The following is a 21,215-nucleotide window of genomic DNA, read 5'->3' as shown; positions in this document are numbered from 1 at the left end:
GAGCATTATCTTGTTTTCATGTTTAATGTTCTTTGGCCTATTGTGTTGACTGGAGAAACCCACCTGTTTGCCTGACCATGACACTGTATAGATTTTTGAATATACACTATATTGCCAAAAGTATTCACTCACCCATCCAAATAATTGAAATCAGGTGTTCCAATCACTTCCATGGCCACAGGTGTATACAATCAAGCACCTGCATGCAGACTGTTTATACAAACATTTGTGAAAGAACGGGTCACTCTCAGGAGCTCAGTTAATTCCAGCATTGTACTGTGATAGGATGCCACCTGTGCAATAAGTCCAGTGGTGAAATTTCCTTGCTCCTAAATATTCCACAGTCAACTGTCAGTGGTATTATAACAAAGTGGAAGCGATCGGGAACGACAGCAACTCAGCCACAAAGTGGTAGGCCACGTAAAACGACAGAGCGGGGTCAGTGGATGCTGAGGCGCATACTGCGCAGAGGTCGCCAACTTTCTGAAGGTCGCCAACTCTGAATGCTTCAGCATACCAAGAGATTTTGGACAATTCCATGCTCCCAACTTTGTGGGAACAGTTTGGGGATGGCCCCTTCCTCCTTCCTGTTCCAACATGACTGTGCACCAGTGCACAAAGCAAGGTCCATAAAGACATGGATGAGAGAGTTTGGTGTGGTTGAACTTGACTGGCCTGCACAGAGTCCTCACCTCAACCCGAAAGAACACTTTTGGGATGAATTAGAGGGGAGACTCAGAGCCAGGCCTTCTCATCCAACATCAGTGTGTGACCTCACAAATGCATCTCTAGAAGAATGGTCAAAAATTCCCATAAACACACTCCTAAACCTTATGGAAAGCCTTCCCAGAAGAGTTGAAGCTGTTATAGGTGCAAAGAGTGGACTGATGTCATATTAAACCCTATGGGATGTCACGTAAGTTCATATGCCAGTTAAGGCAGGTGAGTCAATACTTTTGGCAATATAGTGTAAGTGTAATGTTCAATGTAGGCTCCTATCCAAACCAGCTGCCACCTTTTATACCAAGAAATTATGTTCAGAAACCAAAATTAGGTGTTCAAACAGCACAATATTCTTTTTTTGACATGTTTGATGCTAAATATTCCAAATGATATTCCTAAAATCAGGATGTTTGCATGTAAAACACATAATTACTACCCCTGAAAATGGTCATTACCAAGCTACCCCTATAAACAATCTCACTGAGGGATATGGAGAGGATTATACCATCATTTCTCATTAATAATGACTGATAAATACTCAGTATTGTCAGTTGGAAGTAGAGCTGTTAATGCTAGTGATGCTGAAGACAAATGTGGGGCATGAGACTGCTATTCTTTAGCTTCAAAAAGACATAGCTGAACATGCAAGTGGATGTAGGCCTCCAGCATTCAGCGCCCACCCACACACAGTCTCTCAGTTGCCACCTTCTGCGATGTGGCTCATCAGTTTAAATGCTGGCAAGAAAGACTAAAATGTAGTATAATATATTCAGATGAATGGTAGTTGAGCCTGTTAGAGTAACAGGCCTATTCAAATGATACCTCTGTTATTAGTCATTATACATGTGCACTTGTGCATCAAGGGACCCATTCAAACACCAATGAAGTAAACTTTGAAATTACTCCAGGGTGCCTTCAGTCTGAGGTTATGGCTGTGCAGAGGACGGCGACTTGTTATAAAATAAGGTATTATCTGACAGAGCAGTGAAGAGATTCTTGTCCGAAGGGATTTAAGATGTATTAAAGTTTTAATTCTTTAACATGGCTTTTGCTTTCAGAGGATTTTTAAGAAATTCTGTCATCTTACAAACAGTTATCAAAATGTTTGGCCTCATGTTTGTCAGTCATATCCACATGGAGAAATAACTTCATGTTTGGGATTAAAAAGTTGTTTGAACATTACTGAGAAACAGCATCTGTGAGGCCAGTAGGTGTAGCAAAACACATTTTCTTGGTCTCTAGTCGTTCCGGACTATCAGCTGTGGAACTTGACTCAACCTTGTATCCTGGTAACCAGAGTAACACTGCCAAAATATCATCTATCAGTAACATTAAGTGCTTGCTCACTTTTATAAGGGAAACATCTGTGAAAAAATCAACATAGACTTTAGAACCTTTAGATTTAAAACATATCATTATTTCAGTTAAACATGTAAGCATGCCTGAAATATTCTCCCACCCTGCAGGACTATGAGCCGTCTGTGGACGCTGTAAAACGTGTGGTAGGAGGTGCCTTGTTACCATGTCAACAGAAAGCATTCTCTCAGTCAGCCTGCAGTTGCCTTGGAGACGAGCTTGAGTCTAGCAGTGAAATGAAATAAAACTATTTGTTTTCTTTGAGCAGATGTCATCTGATGATTGCACGGTCAATCCCACACAATGGCACGCTGTTCAATAAGTGAATAAACGTCTGGGAAACATCACCTACATCAAAGGTGTTAAGAGTAGGGATATTCCAAAGGTTTATTATGTACAAAAAAAACAGAATATATCTAACCTAGCTGTAGTAGATCTGATTTTTACAATACACCAAACATTAGGACTGTGATATTAGAACAGACCACTACACAGGGATGTATCACCATGACTCTTACTACTATGGACTTCACTTCTTGTAGTTCATTGTTTGCTTTTGTTCTGTTTTCCTCCATGCACTAAACTCCTGAAATTTATGAGAAGTGAATTAATGCAGGGTAAATGTAACATGGACCTTTTAGGGTGTTAAACATTTTTAGGAGGAATGAGTTTCTGGTCATAACCACAACACCAGCAGGGTATCACCCACTAATTTTCATCACTTTTGAATATTTTGGTGGAGGTTTTTTGGGGAGCGTATTTTTTCCTCATGAAAGTACATTTCTTTAACACACTTGTTTTACACTTACTGAGTTGTAAAATAATCCAGTCATATATCACTTAAATCACCATCTTGTTGTCTAAGACATAGCACTGATTTGAAACATGTAACTGCCTCACAGCCAGCGTTAGATAGGCTAAATTAAAACTTCTTACAGTGGGGTTTGCTGTAAAATGTTACTAACTACTAACTCCACTCATGTTGCCCAAGGATAAGAGCAGGGATGGAGCCAGACATGTTAAATATCTGGGGCTACGCTGTAATAAAGGACGGTTCAGGGAGCTGCTTCGTCCAAAATTGTTTGCTTATCAGGTAGTTGTATGCACCACTTTAATGTGATTTAAAACACAAAATTATATTAAAAAAAGGCAACAAATCAATACATAATTTTGACAAAAATGATCCAATACAACCTAAAAAAAAATCCTCAGTGCTTACATATTTTTTTTTTCTCTGACTAACTGCACTAAAAGGGTCGTTCTCATTCTAAAAGAATGAAATACCTTGTTTAAGTTCAACACTTTTCACTTCTGCCTCCTAGAAATGTCTGATATGTCGTTTTTTAAGCTACTCTGCATAGGTAGGATAGGAATTTGGTGCAAAAATGCACAATAAGAATCATGCATTTCCAAACAAAGGACATAAAAAACAAAAAATGGGGTTATAGATATTTATTTATTCACAAAAATGCTGAAAATTGTATTTTTCAGAACAATGTTAAAGTACATTTATACTGCAGTGAGTGCATAAGTTGTTAATAGTAAAAAGATCATATTTTTAAAAATATGTGTTCGGCTTTAAAAATCAAATTTTGTGATCAGTAAGGCCCAGTTCTTTATCACATATTCCTTTTTGCATTTATTATTCATAGTATAGGTATGTGATGTACTTTTAACCAACCCAAAAGATTCAGGGCTTTAATGACAACAATCAGGACTTTAGCCCCATAAGTCATGCCCTCGTTCCACCTATGGATAAAAGAATAGAAAATAGAAATGTCATAGCATTAAAACTGTTCGTTTCATATCATATCATTATATTATATTTAACTATTATTTTATATCAATTTATGACCACATAAATATAAGGATAAGAATAAGAATATGTATATTTAAAATACATTTTAAGATACATTTTCACATACATCATCTTTATTTTTTATTTTGTCATCTTTTTTCAATTAATTGTGTTTAAACTAACTTTTCTGGCAAGTGTTCAACCAAGTCTACTCATGCTATAAATAACCCTGTCTAAGCAGTTAGCTGAAACATTTCACTTCAGTCACTTTTGCAATTTTCAGGGTTAAACCTAAAAACAAAATTCCAGAGTTAATTTGTGGCAGTGATGTGTATGCTGGTATCATAACAATGCGATCGATGTAACTTAAATATTCTTAAAATTATTGAACCAAATCCAGAAAGTGTAAGGTTGTGCCTTGCTCTGCTCTCCTTTGTGTTTAAACTACAATGTCCAAGTTTTCAACCCAACATTTCCTGAACCTTTTCCTGCCAGCCTCCAAGTATAGTTTCTCAGTACAGCTGAAGTGAGCTGAGTGTGAACACAGCAGAGAATGTTAGGATAACAGTGCTCTGGGATGATGATGACCATCATGTGACAGGTGCTTTTTACTCTTTTCTTCATGCATGTTCTTGATCCATCATTTATTGATACTTTGCATACATTACATATGGACAAGTGTTTGACCACACCTGTTATGTATTGAATTCATGTGTTTTGATCAGACCCACAGGTGTATAAAATCATCACCTAGCTACACAGTCTGTATTTACAAACATTTGCGATACAAAATGGGTCGTTCTGAAGACCTCAGTGACTTCAAGTGTGGTGCTGAGATGGATGCTACTTCTGCAATAAGGCTGTTTGTGAAGTTTCCTCCCTGCTGGATATTCCGTCTGCTGTAAGTGATGGTATTAGAAAGTGGAAGCATTTAGGAACAACAGCACCTCAGCAACGAAGTGGGGGACCATGTAAAACCACAGAGTGGGTCAATGACTGCCAGTTGTGCATGGCTCTGCTGAATCTATGACTGAAGTGTTCTGAACTTCCACTGGCATTAACATAAGCACAAAAACTGTGCAGTAGGAGCTTAATGAATGGGTTTCCATAGCCAAACAGCTGTATGCAACTCTCACATCACCAAGTCCAATGCCAAGCGTCACATGGAGTGAGACATTACTGTGGAGCAATGGCAATGTGTTTTTTCCAACATGACTGTGCCCCAGTGCACAAAGCAAGGACTGATGACATGGCCTGATGAGTTTGACGTGGATAACTGACCCGCACAGAGCCCTGACCTCAACCCCATCAAGCACCTTTGGGATGCACTGGAACAGGATGGGGAGACAGGCCTCCTCATCCAACATCAGTGTCTTACCTCATAAATGCTCTACCGACTGAATGGGCACAAATTCCACTCCAAAGTCTTGTGGAAAACCCTCCAAGAAGAGTGGAGGCTGTTATAAGTGCAAAAGGGGGGCGGGGCAACTCTGTTTCAAAGTACATGTGTTTGAATACAATGTTATAACACTCACCTGGGGCCAGAGAGAGGGGCAAGGGCAGCAAGAGTCGAGCTCGACAGATGCCAACATGTGTACGTCACACAAGGTCAACCTTGACAGCATCTCTTTTGTCTGGGCCTTTTCACACCTGGTAATATGCCCAAAGACTGCAATCAGTTCTTAAGGCACTTGGGACATCCACAGCACAACCAGGGGCTTGTGAACAATATCTTAGACCATTCTTACTTGCCACATCCACCCCTTACTCTGACCAACACTGTTATTTTCCCAACAGATTAATTTCCCATGCCCCTAGTAATATATAAGGACATCCAGAGCACTCCTGGGGTTGTGTCAATTTTTCTCCTGCACCATGGTGCCCTCTGGTGTCTCGCTCGCCAAATCTATGCCTTACGTCAGACTTGACTTTTGGCCCAAACTATTTCTAAAGGTTCCAGTTCCAGCACAGTCCTGTATATATTGTATAAACACAAACTTAAAAATTCTAATGCATGCAAATGTAGGCTGTCAATATCTATCTTAGCCAAGATTTTCCTTACAGCATCTCCAGTTAGGTGCATATGACTCACTGTGACTGGTATTGCTCATAAGGTGGCATGCAAACATAAAGCTGCAAATCCAAAGGCATATATGTTAGTGTTGTTTTCTCTTTTATGGTGCCATGCAGTAAGAAAAAAAGGCCTTTATATGATCTGACCATTTAAATGGGGGCCAAAATATTTTTGAGGCTGGTATGGTTTAATCCCAGATAATCTTATTTTCATTTTAAAGTGGTGGGGTGGCTTGGCTGCGCAGGTATACAGTCAAATGATATGTGAAGCATGTGTTTTTTGTCTTTCTCTTTAGCCATGTATTGTAAAAAAAACACCCACATGATTCATAGTTTCCTCTTTGACGAGTTGAGAAAACGCTGAGAAAAATATCACAATTCCTTAGAGTTTATTTTGGCTTGTCAGATTTAGATGGAAATAAAGCATGCTGGTGTGTGTTCTACACTTAAAAATACAGTTTTTTTTCTGTGTAAAACAAGCAGAGATACATTGATACCAGAAGTGTGAGTAAATTAAATAAAAGAAAAAGGGGAGTGTGGCTGTGTGAATGCATGTGTGGAGTAAACTGGTGTACCACTTTAAAATGATAAATACTGTAATGGGAGCTGTGGTCGGAGGTGAGAAATTCACTCCATCCACTCACAACTCATCCATTTGTTCTCTGCCTGAGAGAGTGAGAGCCATGCACGTGCAGCCAGGCAGCCACATCAACATTAGCTGTTCTGCACCCTTGTCTATGTGGGTGTATGAAATACAGTGTGTGGGAGGAAGTAGGTGGGGGAGCGAGAATATAAGAGAGCCAGAAGTCAGGTGCTGCATCAAACTGTTGATGTAAAAAGCCAGTCAGTCAGCCAATGAGAGTGTTGAAGGTAAGCTCGTCTCTGTCACTGCACTTCCTCTTGCAGCCGGTCACTTTCACTTCTGCACTAACACTTTGTATCAGCCTTAAATCCTTCCATGTGTGCCTGGGGCCTGCCTGCTCGTTCACTCACTAAATCTGTGTTTTTAACTTGTTCTTTGTTTGACAGCCACACACCCACCCAGCCTCCTTCTCTCACTCCTCCTCTCTGCCTCACCACTTTCATAGTGCATCTTCTCTCTCATTTGCATGTATTCCGCTTCCTCGTGACAAGTAACAGTTCATGTCAAAGAGCTGTGTGAGAGAATCCGCCTGGAGGGGAGCGCACGACCTGGAGCGTATGAAAATGTGCAGGTACACTGAAGAACGGGAGGGCTGTCTAAGAAAAGCAGGATAATTGTTGCTGAGTGAAGAGCAAAGGAAGAAGGTAAGAGACTTCTCACTTCTGTTTTTTTTTTTCTTTTTCCTTTTTGCAAACTGTTGCGCCTGAGTTTGGCCTAGTTACAGCATGCTCTGCCTTCTTTTAGTGGTAGTTGTACCTCTACTGAGGCAACACCTTGAACTGTTTCCCCTTTTTTAGATAATTTGTTCAGTTCAAATGTGATGCTATCGAGTTCTGCTGACACTTTTCTCTCTATTATAAGCAGCAGTTATACTAAGGAACGACATATTTTAGCACACTCTACCATAAAACAACTTTAAACCAGCTACATGAAATGACTTCCCTCTGTAATTTAGAGACACAACATGATGCACAATAAAAGCCTTTTTTATAGAACATTGACAGCAAAGCATACATTTGCATAACTGAAAGGAAGTGAAAGCACATTATATTATAATGGTGCTCTTTGTTGCAGTTTTAAAAATCAAAAAAACTTGACCTAAATGCAAAGAGCAAACTTTACCACAAAATCTCACATAGGCTCCGTCAAGCTGCACAACTAACAAAAGAGCGTGCTTCATGCCAAATGTACCTCTGTGGTTAAATTATGCAAAATCACAATGCATGCAGCAGCAGATGCAGGAAATGAAATTTGCTTGACTTAATGTGAATCTTTTTGGTTTTTGATTCGATTACACAAATGCTACAGTCTGTCATAAGACAAAGCTGCCACATTCTACTGTGAACAAGATGGGTGCACTGGTTAACTGATACTGACTGGTGGCTAATGTCAGCAGGCATATTTCATTTGGGGAGATAAAAGCCTCTGCTGTACTGTATGAGCACCTGATCTCATTCCCTCACCCCACTCCTAAAGTGAGTCACTCTCCTACATCACCCCCGTTTCTCTCTACTGTATACATACATCTCTCTCAATGTTTTATCTCCACTGCCTGCATAGAAAACATGTCTTATTGTTCCTGCACCAGCTGCTCTGGAAATATCACAGCAGAGATTCTGAAGCCTTTTCTTTCTCTCTAACCAAAGGTATTTTTGCTCATCACTGATCCATAGTTTATTTTGGTGCTGGAGACAGACCCAGGATTTGAATACCCTTTAAAATCTGGACTGGATTCATTTTTTAATCAGCCATCTGTCCTGAAGGAAACTGCATAGCTATCATCACAGTATGCTTTGGTACATTTTTCATTGCTTTGCTCTTTTTCTCTCTTCCAGTTGGTGCAAAGACAAAATGTTCACCAGGAGAGAAGTGTCATTGTGTTCCTAAAGACAAGCCACTTAAACAGACAGAGCTCCGTTTGATCTGAGACAAAGCAGAGGTCTAATGCAAACTGTTCTTATCTTACAGGTAATTAGAGTCCTGGCACTGGTACATCACGACAGCAGCAGTGTTACCATGGAGACTGGCAAGCCAGGATTGGCGAATGCTCTAGTGCACAGCAACTCCGTCGCAGCACAGACAGAGAAAAGGATGGACATCCAGGCCCCACTGACGGCTGTTTACATCCACACGGGGCCTACTCTTCCAGCGCAGCCTTACCCCCAGCCTCCTGCGGCTACCCGCTCGCCAGCCACGCTCCATCTGGCCATGCCGCCGCTTTACTCCAAGGAGACTCTTCCCTTTCTGACATTGCACATTGCTGGTGGGCTGCAGGCTCAGCCAGGATTGAGTTTGGCAGCTGCCGCTCCTGCTGTCAGACCAAAGTCAGCAGGAAAGCACGTGTGCCCGCATTGTGGACGGGACTGCATGAAGCCCAGCGTGCTGGAGAAGCATCTTCGCTGCCACACAGGGGAGAGGCCCTACCCCTGCAACACTTGTGGAGTTTCTTTTAAGACTCAGAGCAACCTCTACAAACATAAGAGAACTCAGGCGCATGCACGCCTCTCGTCTGAATCGGAGCAAAGCAGCCTGGGCAGCCTGGACATGTCAAGCTCAAGAGAGACTTGTGCATCCAGTTTGTCTCTGGATGAGCGGAGCGAGGGGTCAAGCAGCATGGAAAATGAAGCCACACTAACAGCTGCTGAGATCACTGCAAAGGTCTCCTCTGTACAGATGCAAAGCTCTGTCAGTGCAGAGTTGACCCCTGCAGGTCAGAAGACAGAACAAAATGAAAGCACTAAGGCAACAACAGAGGAGGAAAAACAAAGGGTGAAAAATGAAAAACCTCCACAGACTGCTGGTAGACATCTTCCTCTCCAGAGACAGGAGGCGACTCTGTTCTCCAAGCAGTGGGAAAGCTCTGTATCAAAAGGGAAATCCCAGAGCCACGAGAGCACCGACTCAGGTTTTAGTGAGAGTGGCGACCACTACCCAAGCCCTGGTAGCGTCTTACCTGAACACAGCATGGATTCTCTCACAGAATCTACCAAGGAGCATCTAGAAGAAACCAGCAGCACACAGCTACAGTCAAAACCAGGCCAAAGTGGACAGGAGCCCAGCAATACGTCAAGGCAGCAGGAGCAGAAGAAACTGGAGGAGCACATTTCTAAGCTGATTTCTGAGAACTCAGCAGTCGTGGAGGACAAGCAGCTGGAGAATGTAAGACCACGGAAAACTGTCCTGTCAAAGCAGGGTAGTATCGACCTCCCTATGCCGTATACTTACAAAGACTCCTTTCACTTTGACATGAGGATCAATAAGACTCCAAATGTTGGATTACAAGGAAACAGGAATCACGGCCTGTACAGCTCTGTGCCCACTCAGCGCTCCAACACGATGGATCACGCTCCCTTAACCCGCAGCAACTCCCTCCCATTCAGCGTGACCCTCCTGCAGCCTGAGAAAAACAGCCAAGCCTCCTCCTATCAGAGAGATTATGTAACGCTCATTCGGAGGGGAAGCTCTGGCCAGATCAACCCAACAGGTTTCCCGATCAAGCCTGTGAACCAGCAGTCCTCCACCCACCGCCCACTGGTCCGGCAGACTGCCGTAGACTGCAACCACGCAACAGACGGTCTCTTCATGAATTCATCTGTGGAGGAGGCATACACCGGCAGTCTCAGCTGCGACGGGGACGGCGGTGACATTTGCGGAGAGCCAAGCAGAGGAAAGTTCAGGAGGAAGAAAGCACAAAAGTTTGCCTACAATAAGTGGTACATGTACGGGGGAGGGACATTTAGGAAGCTCTATAACGCTGAGAAAGGTGGGGATGAGAAAGGCAGGAAATGTTTGGCACACCCAGAGCAAGAGGGCCTACAAAAAAGGTCATCGACAGTCAGTAAAGAGGCTGTCACACCAACTGGATCGGTTTTAAACTTCACAAGTGCAACAGTTTGTCATCCAGGCTGCCCTCCTGCTAAAGTATCCCTCGTCTCTGCTTTGGATTTTAATCAAACTAACAAACTTCCTTCATCCTGCAGTTCCAGTAAGACTCCACTACACAGAAATCTGTCTTTGTCAGTTCTGCCATTACCTCCAATCGGATCTCTAGTTAGCCACAAAATAGACAGCATCAACAAGGCAGAGTCTGGGAGATTGATTAGTGTAGAGAAACATACCGACTCACAGCTCAGTGGGGTCCAAATTCCCTCTGACAGGAAAAAGCCGAAAACTGATGACAAAATAATTTGCCCTCTGGAGATGGAGACAGACCCAAATACGCTGACTCATCGTCCTCCCTCTGTCACTGGCAGTGTGCCTCAGCAGGACACAAATCTCACTTATATCAGCCTTCAGCAGAATCAAAAACATACACCGCTCAAAGGAGTTCTCTTCCAGCCATGCATAATCAATGCAAATACACCATCTGTTAGCACCTCGTCAGCCGCTTCAACCCACACTCCTGCCAAGACCAGCTTCCTGCCCAAGTACCAGCTCAAGTTACCTAATGCTGCCGAACCCGACTCAGATCCTGCATCGCATGAAGTGGATAAACCAACAGGAACTGATAGCCACAGTTTCACCTCTGCTCAGGCTACGACTTTAATCACAACTTCTGAAAACAAGTGCAGCAATCCTGCAGCCTCGCCGCTAATGCAGAGTTGTGGTATCAAAAACTTTCCATCCTTTAGTGCAACGCCACGCCAGCAAATTTTGCCTGCAAACTCTCGTCAAGGTGAAACATCCAGACAACATGCTGGTGTCGCTGTAGCGCACAGGCAGTTCTCAGAGACTACCATAACCACAACATGTCTGCAAGATCATCGGGCTAGACTGTGCAGCACTTTAATACAGCCGACAAAACATGCAGGGGCACCAGCATCTATGCAGTCACCCAGACCTGCAGCAACCAATCAGATCGCTCCTGCTGCCTTTACAGCTGCATCCCAGTGTCAGCCTAACCCTCTTCTGTCACACCCGCAACTTTCACCAGCATTAAACCAGCCAAGTCCTCTAAACAGAGGGTTTAGCAGCTCAAACACTCCTTGTCACATTGTACCCCTGGACCAGATGCAGTCACCTGCCCAGAATGTGTTTCACGTGCAGACAGCAGATCTTCAGATTTGTCTCCAGATCATATCTGATGAGCAGTTGGCTCTCATTGAGCCCCAGATTGAGAGGCAAACAGACAGTGCCCTGGAGGTGATTCAGAATAAAGCTCTAAGCTCTGTGAGTGGAGAAAGTAGCCATGTCGAGTCAGGATTTGGAAAGAAGTCAGACCAAACCAAGTTATTATCCACACCTATCACGGATAAAATTCAACCTCAGCTACCTGTGCAATCTGGGATGACAGAGCAAAAACTCCACCTTCCTGGAAGTAGTTATTCCACTCAGGCTGACTCTAAACCCTCCAAAGCTCTGGACTCATCACAACATCCACACAGTTCTGTTCTCATAACCACAGCCACAGAGACTCAGAGCTCTACAGGTGATGCTGTGTCAACTACAGCTTCACTCAAAGGTCTACAGCCAGACCGGGAACATGCCCTCTCTTTGAACCGCAGTGTTGAGGAACCACTCTCATCGGACATCAGGGTCAGCCAAGGTGGACTAATCTCTCAACAAGTCTCAGGCCAACATAAGCTCAGCGTGACGTCTCTTTCCCACAGCACAGAAAACCAGAAAAGCATAACAAGTGGAAAACTGGAGAGAGAATTCCAAAACAAACTTATTTGCAATGCAGGCCCTGTGAAAGCGCACAAAAGCAGCAGGTTAGAGAGCAGAGAAGGGCAGCACCTTGTACAGGTTGGACTGGGTCAGGCCTCCAATGCTGCAGGAGCTGATGAACTCCCTGGTTCAGTTTCTGCTCTTTCATGCCAAACCCCCAGACAGATGGTCACACAAACATCCATCCACTGCAGCAATCCAACAGAATCTTCATCATCAGAGGCTGAGAATTCATGTGAACATGCAAGCAAAGGAGGCCACACTGAAGATTTGGCCTCTTCACACAGAATCAGCTTAAGCAGGTCAGAGGATGTTATCAGCTCAGCATACTCACAGAATCAACCTGATCAGTTTACCTCAGTGTCTTCTAATATCAAGATGGGAGACAGAGATAACGTCAGAGACCACACAGATGTGCTTAAAAGTGTCCACAACATCCCTTCTGCAGGTATGTAAAGCTATTTTTACTATATGGATTTTATTGTGCAGTGTTTGTCTTTGATTTGGCTCTATACTTCAGAAAACTCTCATCAATGTCAGACTTTTTGTAGACTTACAGTAACACTTTTGAAAGTGTCTTTATTGGTCCACACTACACACAATTAAACTACACTTTTGAAAAAGTTAGATATTTCACAATATGACTGAGCTGCAGTAATTCTTGAAAACCTGTGGCAAGGTGGGTATCCTCTGGGAAGGATAAAGCAGAGACCGCAGATAATGTACTGATGAAGAAGCTGCCTGGAAACAAAATAAGTGGCAGAAAGTCTATGATGTGCTTTTATTTTGAAGGAAATGTTTTTATCTCTTTGTTACATTGCTTTTATGCTCTATTTCATGTCCAAACTGCCATATTTGTCATTAGAAACTGTGAGGGAGGTCACACAGGGCACTCACTAAGTGTGATCTATCAGTGCAGTGCCAGGTGTGTGTGTGAGCTGATTGCTCCTGATTGTGGCCAGGTGTAGCAGTGCCAGGTGTGTGTGTGAGCTGATTGCTCCTGATTGTGGCCAGGTGTGGCAGTGCCAGGTGTGCGTGTGAGCTGATTGCTCCTGATTGTAGCCAGGTGTGGCAGTGCCAGGTGTGTGTGTGAGCTGATTGCTCCTGATTGTGGCCAGGTGTGGAAAGCTTACATATACTCCTGGGTTTCAGCGCTCAGTGCTGACTCATTACCTCACCATCAGAGTTAATGAGCACATCTTGCGTTTTCCTGTGTTTTGAGTGAGAGTTTGCACAAACATAACTGACAGCTTACCTGAGAATATTATCTATGATTTACCAATTGAAGTTTATTAGTGCTGGAGGCCTTTGCCCAGTCCTTTTGTTTGATTTTACACTGGTCTGGTGACCTTAGTGTTTCATTGGAGGAGGCTTTTCTTCCCCCTTAGAGCTTTGTTTCTTGTCAGCTGCTAGGCAGCGGTGGTTTTGTTCTCTTTTCTCAGTATTAATTTAGTTGGGGAGATTCTTAGTTCTGGTTTGCTACCAGTTTGGGTTCTTTTCCTTCCCTTTCCTAAATATTGCTTGTGATTTTAGTGGTTATCCATCTGGGATAACTTTAAGAAACCACAATCGTGTCCCACTTCCCACCTTCTGACAAAAAGAAACAGTTGTTATGATTGAAACTTTTAAGAAATTTGGACTGCAATTTGTCATTGAGGTGGGTCCTGAAACTAAACAGATGGGAATTCTAATAGTGGATAACTTCACTCATGGTGCAAATGTGTCTCACATAAAAAACCACAACAACCCACCAGAAACATGAGCAAAAGGACTCCAACAGGGATCGCTGTACAACAGGCGACATCCAAACACAGCTAAACCGTACACGTTAAGTAAAAGTAAAAGCACTGATTTCAAAATGCACTCAAAGTACAAGTGCCCCCCCAAAAAAACCACCTGAGAATTTGGAACATATGTATACTAAAACATGAAATGACACTTGTCTAGGTATCCATGCTAATATTCATGCTGAGCTTTTTTACCTCTGCCAAGGAGGTTATGTGATCGGCAGGGTTTGTTTGTTTATTAGCAACATAACTCAAAAAGTTCTGGACTGTTAACACTGATACAGGGCTTTAAAAAATAGCTAAATATACTGGTGTACACTATCTGAGGCCATGTCTTCATATTATCCCCTCATCCAACAAAACCCTATACTTCCATTTCTCATGATTCTGTATTTATTTGGTCATAAAACAGTGCTTTGGTCACCCTTTGCACCTTTAAGTGGAATTAAAAAAATACACCACTGAAAGTGTCAAAGATACAGATTATTGCCTTATTGTTAAATTGATTGAAATTAATGCTTTTTTTTTTTAATTCCTGAAATGTGGTGATTTGGAGATAAGGGGTTTTGGCCCGATGCCAGTGAATAATAAAAGGCAGATGAATAATACTTTCATCCTGTCTGAGGTATAATAGATGATCTTCACTCACGTTTATCTCTGAATTGAACTAATAATCAGGATTTGCATCTCTTTACTATGGAATTCGTCATTCAGCGTCACCCTCCACTGGAATTCACACCCAGAAAAACAAGGCATCATGGGGGAATTAGGTGAATACATCACTTAACAAATCAGCAGTGTTCAGCTGTAAAAGGCAGACATTCTGTGATCAAATCATCCTAAATTCTGTTTTTAAAATGGAGCAAAAACATTAAAACTTCTTTTACAAAGACAGAACATGCATAAGGATTTCACAATGAGGTATCCATAGCAACCAAGGTTACAGCTACTCACAGTTACTGAAGTCAATAGACAGCATAAATGAGATTATAAAATAAGATCTTTAAATCAGATCAATCACCGCCCTAAAGCCATTATGTTTAGTTTATGTTGAATAAGGACTTTATTTTTGTTAAATAACCAGTCTTATGCAGAAGGTCAAAAGTCGGTTTTATCTTTGGTATGTTTATGTTGGGTTATTTCCAACAATGAGCTCACAAGTATTTAGCAATAACACATTTCCTTTAGCTCTAGATTTGATGTGTCTCCCAGTCCACCCAGTAACAAACTAGCAGCTGGTTTCACATTCATTTCCTTGCAACCAAATGAAACATTGTTTACCTTATCTAACAATTGACCTATATGTAGTTATGATTTACATGTTCTGATTCACAAACAACCCTATAAGTAGTGGTTAGTGTTTAGTTCCTCAGTTGTGCCTCATTTGCCATTATTGTGCGACCTTATATCATTTATTGTAGTGTACTTTAATGTATAAAGGTTTCACCTTAAAAGCTAAAGGATAAAATAAAGAAAAGGCTGAGTTGTATGGCATGGTGGCCTCTTCTCTGCTTACTCTGTGTTTTTAATCTTCCAAAAATTTTCTAAGAAATACATTGGATTTTTTTTTATCTCTACACAGTAAAAACAGTAGTTTTGATATCTTAGAGTTGATTTTAACTCTCAAAATGTAATTTTAACTCCATTCTGAGTTAAATGGTCTTGAGTGTTGGAGTTTTACCCCAGTGTTTATGCATCCATTGTTAGTCCAGCCTTGTAGAGAGTCAGTTTGCACCACTCATTACATTTCAAATCAGAGGGCAGCGTTTTTACCATCATGCTCTTGGGAAAACTATTTAGGTGTGTTTTAGTTATTTTAAGATGTATTTATGTTTGTTTAGATGTGTTTAGATAAGGCCTGTCAAAAATAATAACATGGCTTGTGATTAACTGGGATCCGCTATTAGTGAACTCATTTTTAAATTGCCATCAATCACAGGTTTTTATGTTGCTTTCCAGAGACTTCTGTTGAGCCACTACAGCATCCCTGCAGCCACAGTGATGTGAATGAGTCCACCACTGCTCCTTAATGTCTCATTTCACTTTAAAAACTCACAGACAACTCAGTGGAAAAGTGATAAGTCATATGAAACATCTGTTATCAAACATTTACCAACTGTTCACTTACTTCCTTTTCAATCCATAACAAGTTCCTTTTTCTGTGGTAAAGTTATGTTAAAATTATCAATCTAGAAAAAAGAGAGCCTGTATCCAAACTGGCAGTCTCTTACCCCAGTTTGAAACAGTAGAAAAATCCAAAATCACACAAACATATTTTGATTGCAAAATAATGGAGGGTTTTTTTATGCTAAAAATAGGGTGCGATTAATTGCATTTAACCACCCAAATCCTGAGATTAATCGCAATCATTAATGTGAATCTTTTGGCAGCCCTAGTTTAGATGTGTTTGGATGATGCCTGCTAGGATTCTTGCTGTTGTTTTGGATGTTAGACCCTTCTGCACCAAAAGAGTCAGTTACTTTCTGCTTGTGGCTAGGATTGGTCTACAGGAAAAGGTTGTGTATTTATTCTCATCAAACTCTGCATTTGTCTTTTTGCTCCATCCTTACCAGTAAACTCCTGACATAGCTACAGGTGTCCAAAACAAAATGGCAATCTCTATTAACTATAAAAAAGCACAGTGCAATAAGTTAAAAATTAAAACTGTAGGAACCAGGCATCAGCACTGAGGCTGTAGTTCTTAATGCACTGGTTGCAGGATCTCACTGGTCTCACTGCAGACTGGTGCATGTCTTGCTCCACTTTGTTTCCCCACATTTCCTCTGTCTCTTTGACTGTCCTATCTAAACAAAGAATATATATATATATATATATCATAAAGACTTCAAATTTTGCCCAAAGTGAAAGGAAATAACACACTGATGTGTTGGAACCTTTATTCAAGCAATATCTCCATTTTTAAGTAATAAATTACAATATTATTTACAGCTTAGGGTGTTATTATGAGGCTACCACTTAAATAGTTAAAATACCATCATCTGAGAGTATTATTCTAAAACTGCAAAGAAGTGTTGAGCTAGAAAGCTAAAGAAACACTGATTGTTAAGAGGAGTCAATTTTTAACTTCAAAAAGAGTTGATAATAACACTGAATGAGTGTAAAAAGAGTCAAACCAACTCTCTGTGGTGTGGTCTTCTGATTTTGCTGTGTACAAAAATTCTAAGAACAAAATAATGCAATAAAAGAGCGACAGTTCAAACCTTCTGAGGTGGAAACAAACATCCTCTGTCTTTTTTTTAATTTTCTGCCTTGCAATGTAATGGATAACAAAGACTACAAGGCGTGTCTGATCTAATATGAATGAGCATGTGTTTGACACTGCACAGGATCCAATCTGACCACAACACAAGACAATAAGCAAATTTCACCACAAGATGGCAGTATAGGTCCATAAACAAGAAGGGCCAAGGCCGTCCCAGAAACAGTTTAGACTTCATCAAATAAATTAAATTCACTTTTTGTCATCTTAGAAGGAAACAAAATACTCCACAGTTTGTTTAACAGTCTGCCCGTGTTGAAATGAAAGTCGTCCATGTGGTTTTTATTTCCTCCACTTCTCTCCTTTTTACTATGATGTAACCCCCCTCCACACACACATACAGGCCCATATGGAGAACTGTTTTATTTGAAAATGTCATTCAATGCCCATCATTGCACACGACTCCAATTTACTCAGTGTTAGAGTGTAAGGAGCTGAGAACCGCAGGCAATAACAACGTTTAAAAGGCCGTCCTGGGGAATCCAGGGTAAACAGAGAAGCTGACACTCGTTGACCCCCTCAGACCCCCGGCAAGAAAGGAAAAACAAACTCTTTCTTTGGCCACTCTGACTAGACTTCAAGCTCACAGTGGAACTGAAAAATTGCAGCACTGAGACGCTCTTTCAAAAGTTCTTAATGACTTGTTCTAGCAGTAGAAACCGGGGGCGCAGTATTTATTCTATGTAGACAAATGGCTCCCAACCTGGAGTCTAACTGCTTTGACGTTGATACCAGCACTAATCTGCTCTCCTATCCAAGCTGTCTACTTCTTTGTTGTTGTTTTTTTTACTTCTTGCAAAGCATGCTGGGATTGCTTGCAGCACAAACCCGGAGGCCCCATTTGACAGCTTTCCTTCCTCTTTAAGAAATTTGACAATGACAATGGATACACCTTACTTTGTGCCATTTTTAATGAACAGAGTTTGCATTTCAAAATAAGAGGTCAGCTGCAGAGGCTGTTGGTTTGTCTCAGTTGGTAGAGCAGGCCCCCATTTACAGGGGCTATGGTCCTCTGTTCACAGGACTGATTCTGGGTCTTGGTGATGTTTGGTGCATGACTTCCCTACATTTTCTCTCCCCATTTTTCCTGTGAATAAAGGAAAACAGGCCCCAAAATATAACACACTGAGCAGCAGGCCTGTTCTCCAAATGCCTAGTGGAGCCCTGTGGGGCCGGGGGATAAGGGGTCTCGCAGATGATGATTGGGCTTGCCACTAATGGCCCAATAAGAAGACACGTGTCATTACAATAATAACATTAAAAATTTCTCTGGTTTGAAAACTGTAAAAAAAAGTTACATGAAAACAAAACCATAAAATACACAAATAAAACATGAATTTTGGTGCAAAAATTCAATATGTTTCTTCTCCTTTCTCCTATTTAAGCAGGAGACAAACCTCACTGAAATAAAACTTTTTTTTTTTAAGAGTGTCCTGGCCAAAACAGGCAGCAGCACATTTAACAAGGATACAGAGTGCAGTCATACACAGCAGGCATAGTTCAAGATGCATAGACAAAATGCGACGCAAGATAACAGATTTCAGTGACAAAAATTTACCAAATCTGACCACATATCCCTGGCATCAGGGCAAAACCCTGTATCTCCAAAATCACCGTTTTTCAGGGAAAGAAAAAACCCTGTATCTTTCAATTGATTTAACATTGAATGGTCATAGTCAGCATCTTTTTGACACTTTTTATTGCTTCACAATTTGTTGAAACCCACTGACAGATGTAAAGACTGACCAGTAGCACTGATAGGAGGTTTTGGCCCACTTTCAGCAAAATGTAAGTTATTTAAAACATCTGCAGCCAGATGCATCTGCCTCCAGGACATTTAGCTTTCTCTTAAAAGCATTCAATGAGAGTGGATCATTAAATTTCAAGCCTTTTTGCAGGTCATTTCAGGAAGAGGATGCCTTTTTTCCTAGTTCTGTTCTGACCTTTGGGACAGACAGTGAGAAAACATGCTGGGAATGGAGATAAGTTCTGACTGATGTAGGTCAGAAGATATGAAGGTAGTAAAGTGAGAATAGCCTCGTAGATAAGAATATACCTGCCTACGCAGAGGCAAAGAAGACCATCCAGCATAATCATACAATAGACAGTGATGAGTTAGGGCTGAACCTCAGAGCTCCATGATACAGTGTCAGCAGAGGTGTTTCTAGACACTCTGGAGGCTGCAGGCAGATGGCACCTTGGCATGGCCTGAAGGATGGATTGGCTTCATAGTGGTCATTAATTATTGCCATCTATCACAAATACATGCATTTGGCATCCCTCTTGCTCTAGAGGCTAGTGGGAGACCCCGATAGGGGGATTCCTGACGTGCTGTTGTTGGAGTGATATTGACCAATGAGGCCCTAGGCCACCGGTGTCAAACTCAAGGCCCGGGGGCCAAATGCGGCCCGCGGTGCAGTTTTACCCGGCCCACAAGATCATATCTTAATTAGAATTGGCCTGCTGCTCTGAGGTCTGCAGATTTCCTCCAGTATAGAAATGTAAATTTAACCTTGAAGACAAAAAAAAAAAAAACCTCCTTAAAAAAATAAAAAAGTAGAAAGTAAAAATAATTTGATAAAAGTCGGGAATGAGGGAAAGAAATTAATTTGCTTTCATTTCATATTTCATTTTGCATCTCAAGATTATGACTGAGACTTTATTTCATATTGTGACCTTTAAGATTAAAAAATTTTCATTTTAAATCAAATCTTGACCTTTTAAACTCCTAACTTTGACTTTTAATCCCAGGTTTTCACTTTTTAAACATCTGATTGAGAATTTTATCTCATATTTTGAACTTTTAGAGTCCCGGTTTTAATTTTATCTTCTATTTTGTCTTTTTAAACTCTTGATTTTGTCATTTATCTCATATATTTACCTTTTTAAAACCTAATTCTGGCATTTAATTTTGTATTTTGACCTTTAGGACTTATAAAGTTGGCTTTTTATCTCAGATTTTTAGCCTTCAAACTCATTTATTTAGCATTTATTTGACATGGACACAGTTACATTGATGCTGTGATAAATAATCATTTTGACTTTTTTTTTTTTTTTTTTTTTTTTAGAAATCTTAAAATCCTTTATCATCACTGGTTAATTTTCCCCAAAAGTCATTACCTGTTAAAACATGTTTGACAGTTTTCAGTTGAATCTTGACCCTGTTAGGCCCTCAGGTTAAACCTAAATTCAGATTTGGGCCCCCTGCTGTGATTGAGTTTGACACCCCTGCCCTAGACAGTTGCCTGGGTTGCCTACCTTGTGGCAACCCTGAGTGCCAGAACATGTAAACTCTGAGACAAAGCCTACATGTATAGATTATCATCATAGTTCAGCAAAGTGGCAGCAACCAGTCTCTTTTAGATTAAAAAAAGCCAGGATTTGATTCTGAAATAGAACCCCAGTTTCAGTTTTAGACTTTTAAACAGCTGCCTAATGTGAGGAGTAAAAGACAGAGACTCATCAATCAAAATACCTAGATATCTGTTGCCCGTAACTTGATCTGAGAACCCGGAGAAGTGGAGATTGAATGTAGGTTTAAAGGCTGATATTTAGCATCTGAAAAAAGCATGACTTTAGTTTTGTCTGCATTTAAATTGAGTTTCAGGTCAAAAAAATGTTGCTGAACAAAGTAAGTTGTAGCTGGATTAGAGCTTGGTCACGGGTAGATCCTGAGCAGTACGTCACCATGTCATCTGCATATAAATGAACATTTGCATCTGCCTGAGGTAGTTGTTGAACCGATGTATTGTTTGTTCAGACAGTCCTGCTTTAGACAGTCTACATTAAAGAACTGTGTGGTCCACCATATCAAATGCCTTAACTAGGTGAATAAAAAGGGCTGCACAATGCTGGTTCATGTCTTAAAATCAATAAAAGCTTGAGGAA

The 21,215-nt window shown here is 41.1% G+C and overlaps 1 protein-coding gene across 2 annotated transcripts in view; it reads left to right on the top strand.

Moving 5' to 3' along the window:
* The first annotated feature begins 6,897 nt into the window (after positions 1-6,897).
* The window catches only part of znf831 (zinc finger protein 831), a 30,886-nt gene continuing 16,568 nt past the window's right edge, over positions 6,898-21,215 (top strand). Inside the window, exons 1-3 of one of the 2 annotated variants that reach the window (XR_005991731.1) lie at positions 6,898-7,237; positions 8,562-12,562; positions 12,639-12,708. Coding sequence is in view for 1 of the 2 variants with exons in the window: in XM_041784014.1 (XP_041639948.1) it covers positions 8,610-12,708 (4,099 nt within the window). In the remaining variant the exon portion in view is untranslated. Of the gene's footprint in view, positions 7,238-8,561; positions 12,709-21,215 lie in introns of both variants that reach the window. The other variant, XM_041784014.1, reaches the window with a different exon arrangement.

Source organism: Cheilinus undulatus, linkage group 3 (genome assembly GCF_018320785.1).
Source record: "Cheilinus undulatus linkage group 3, ASM1832078v1, whole genome shotgun sequence".
Lineage (NCBI taxonomy): Eukaryota > Metazoa > Chordata > Actinopteri > Labriformes > Labridae > Cheilinus > Cheilinus undulatus.
This window is presented reverse-complemented; position numbering and strand designations above follow the sequence as displayed.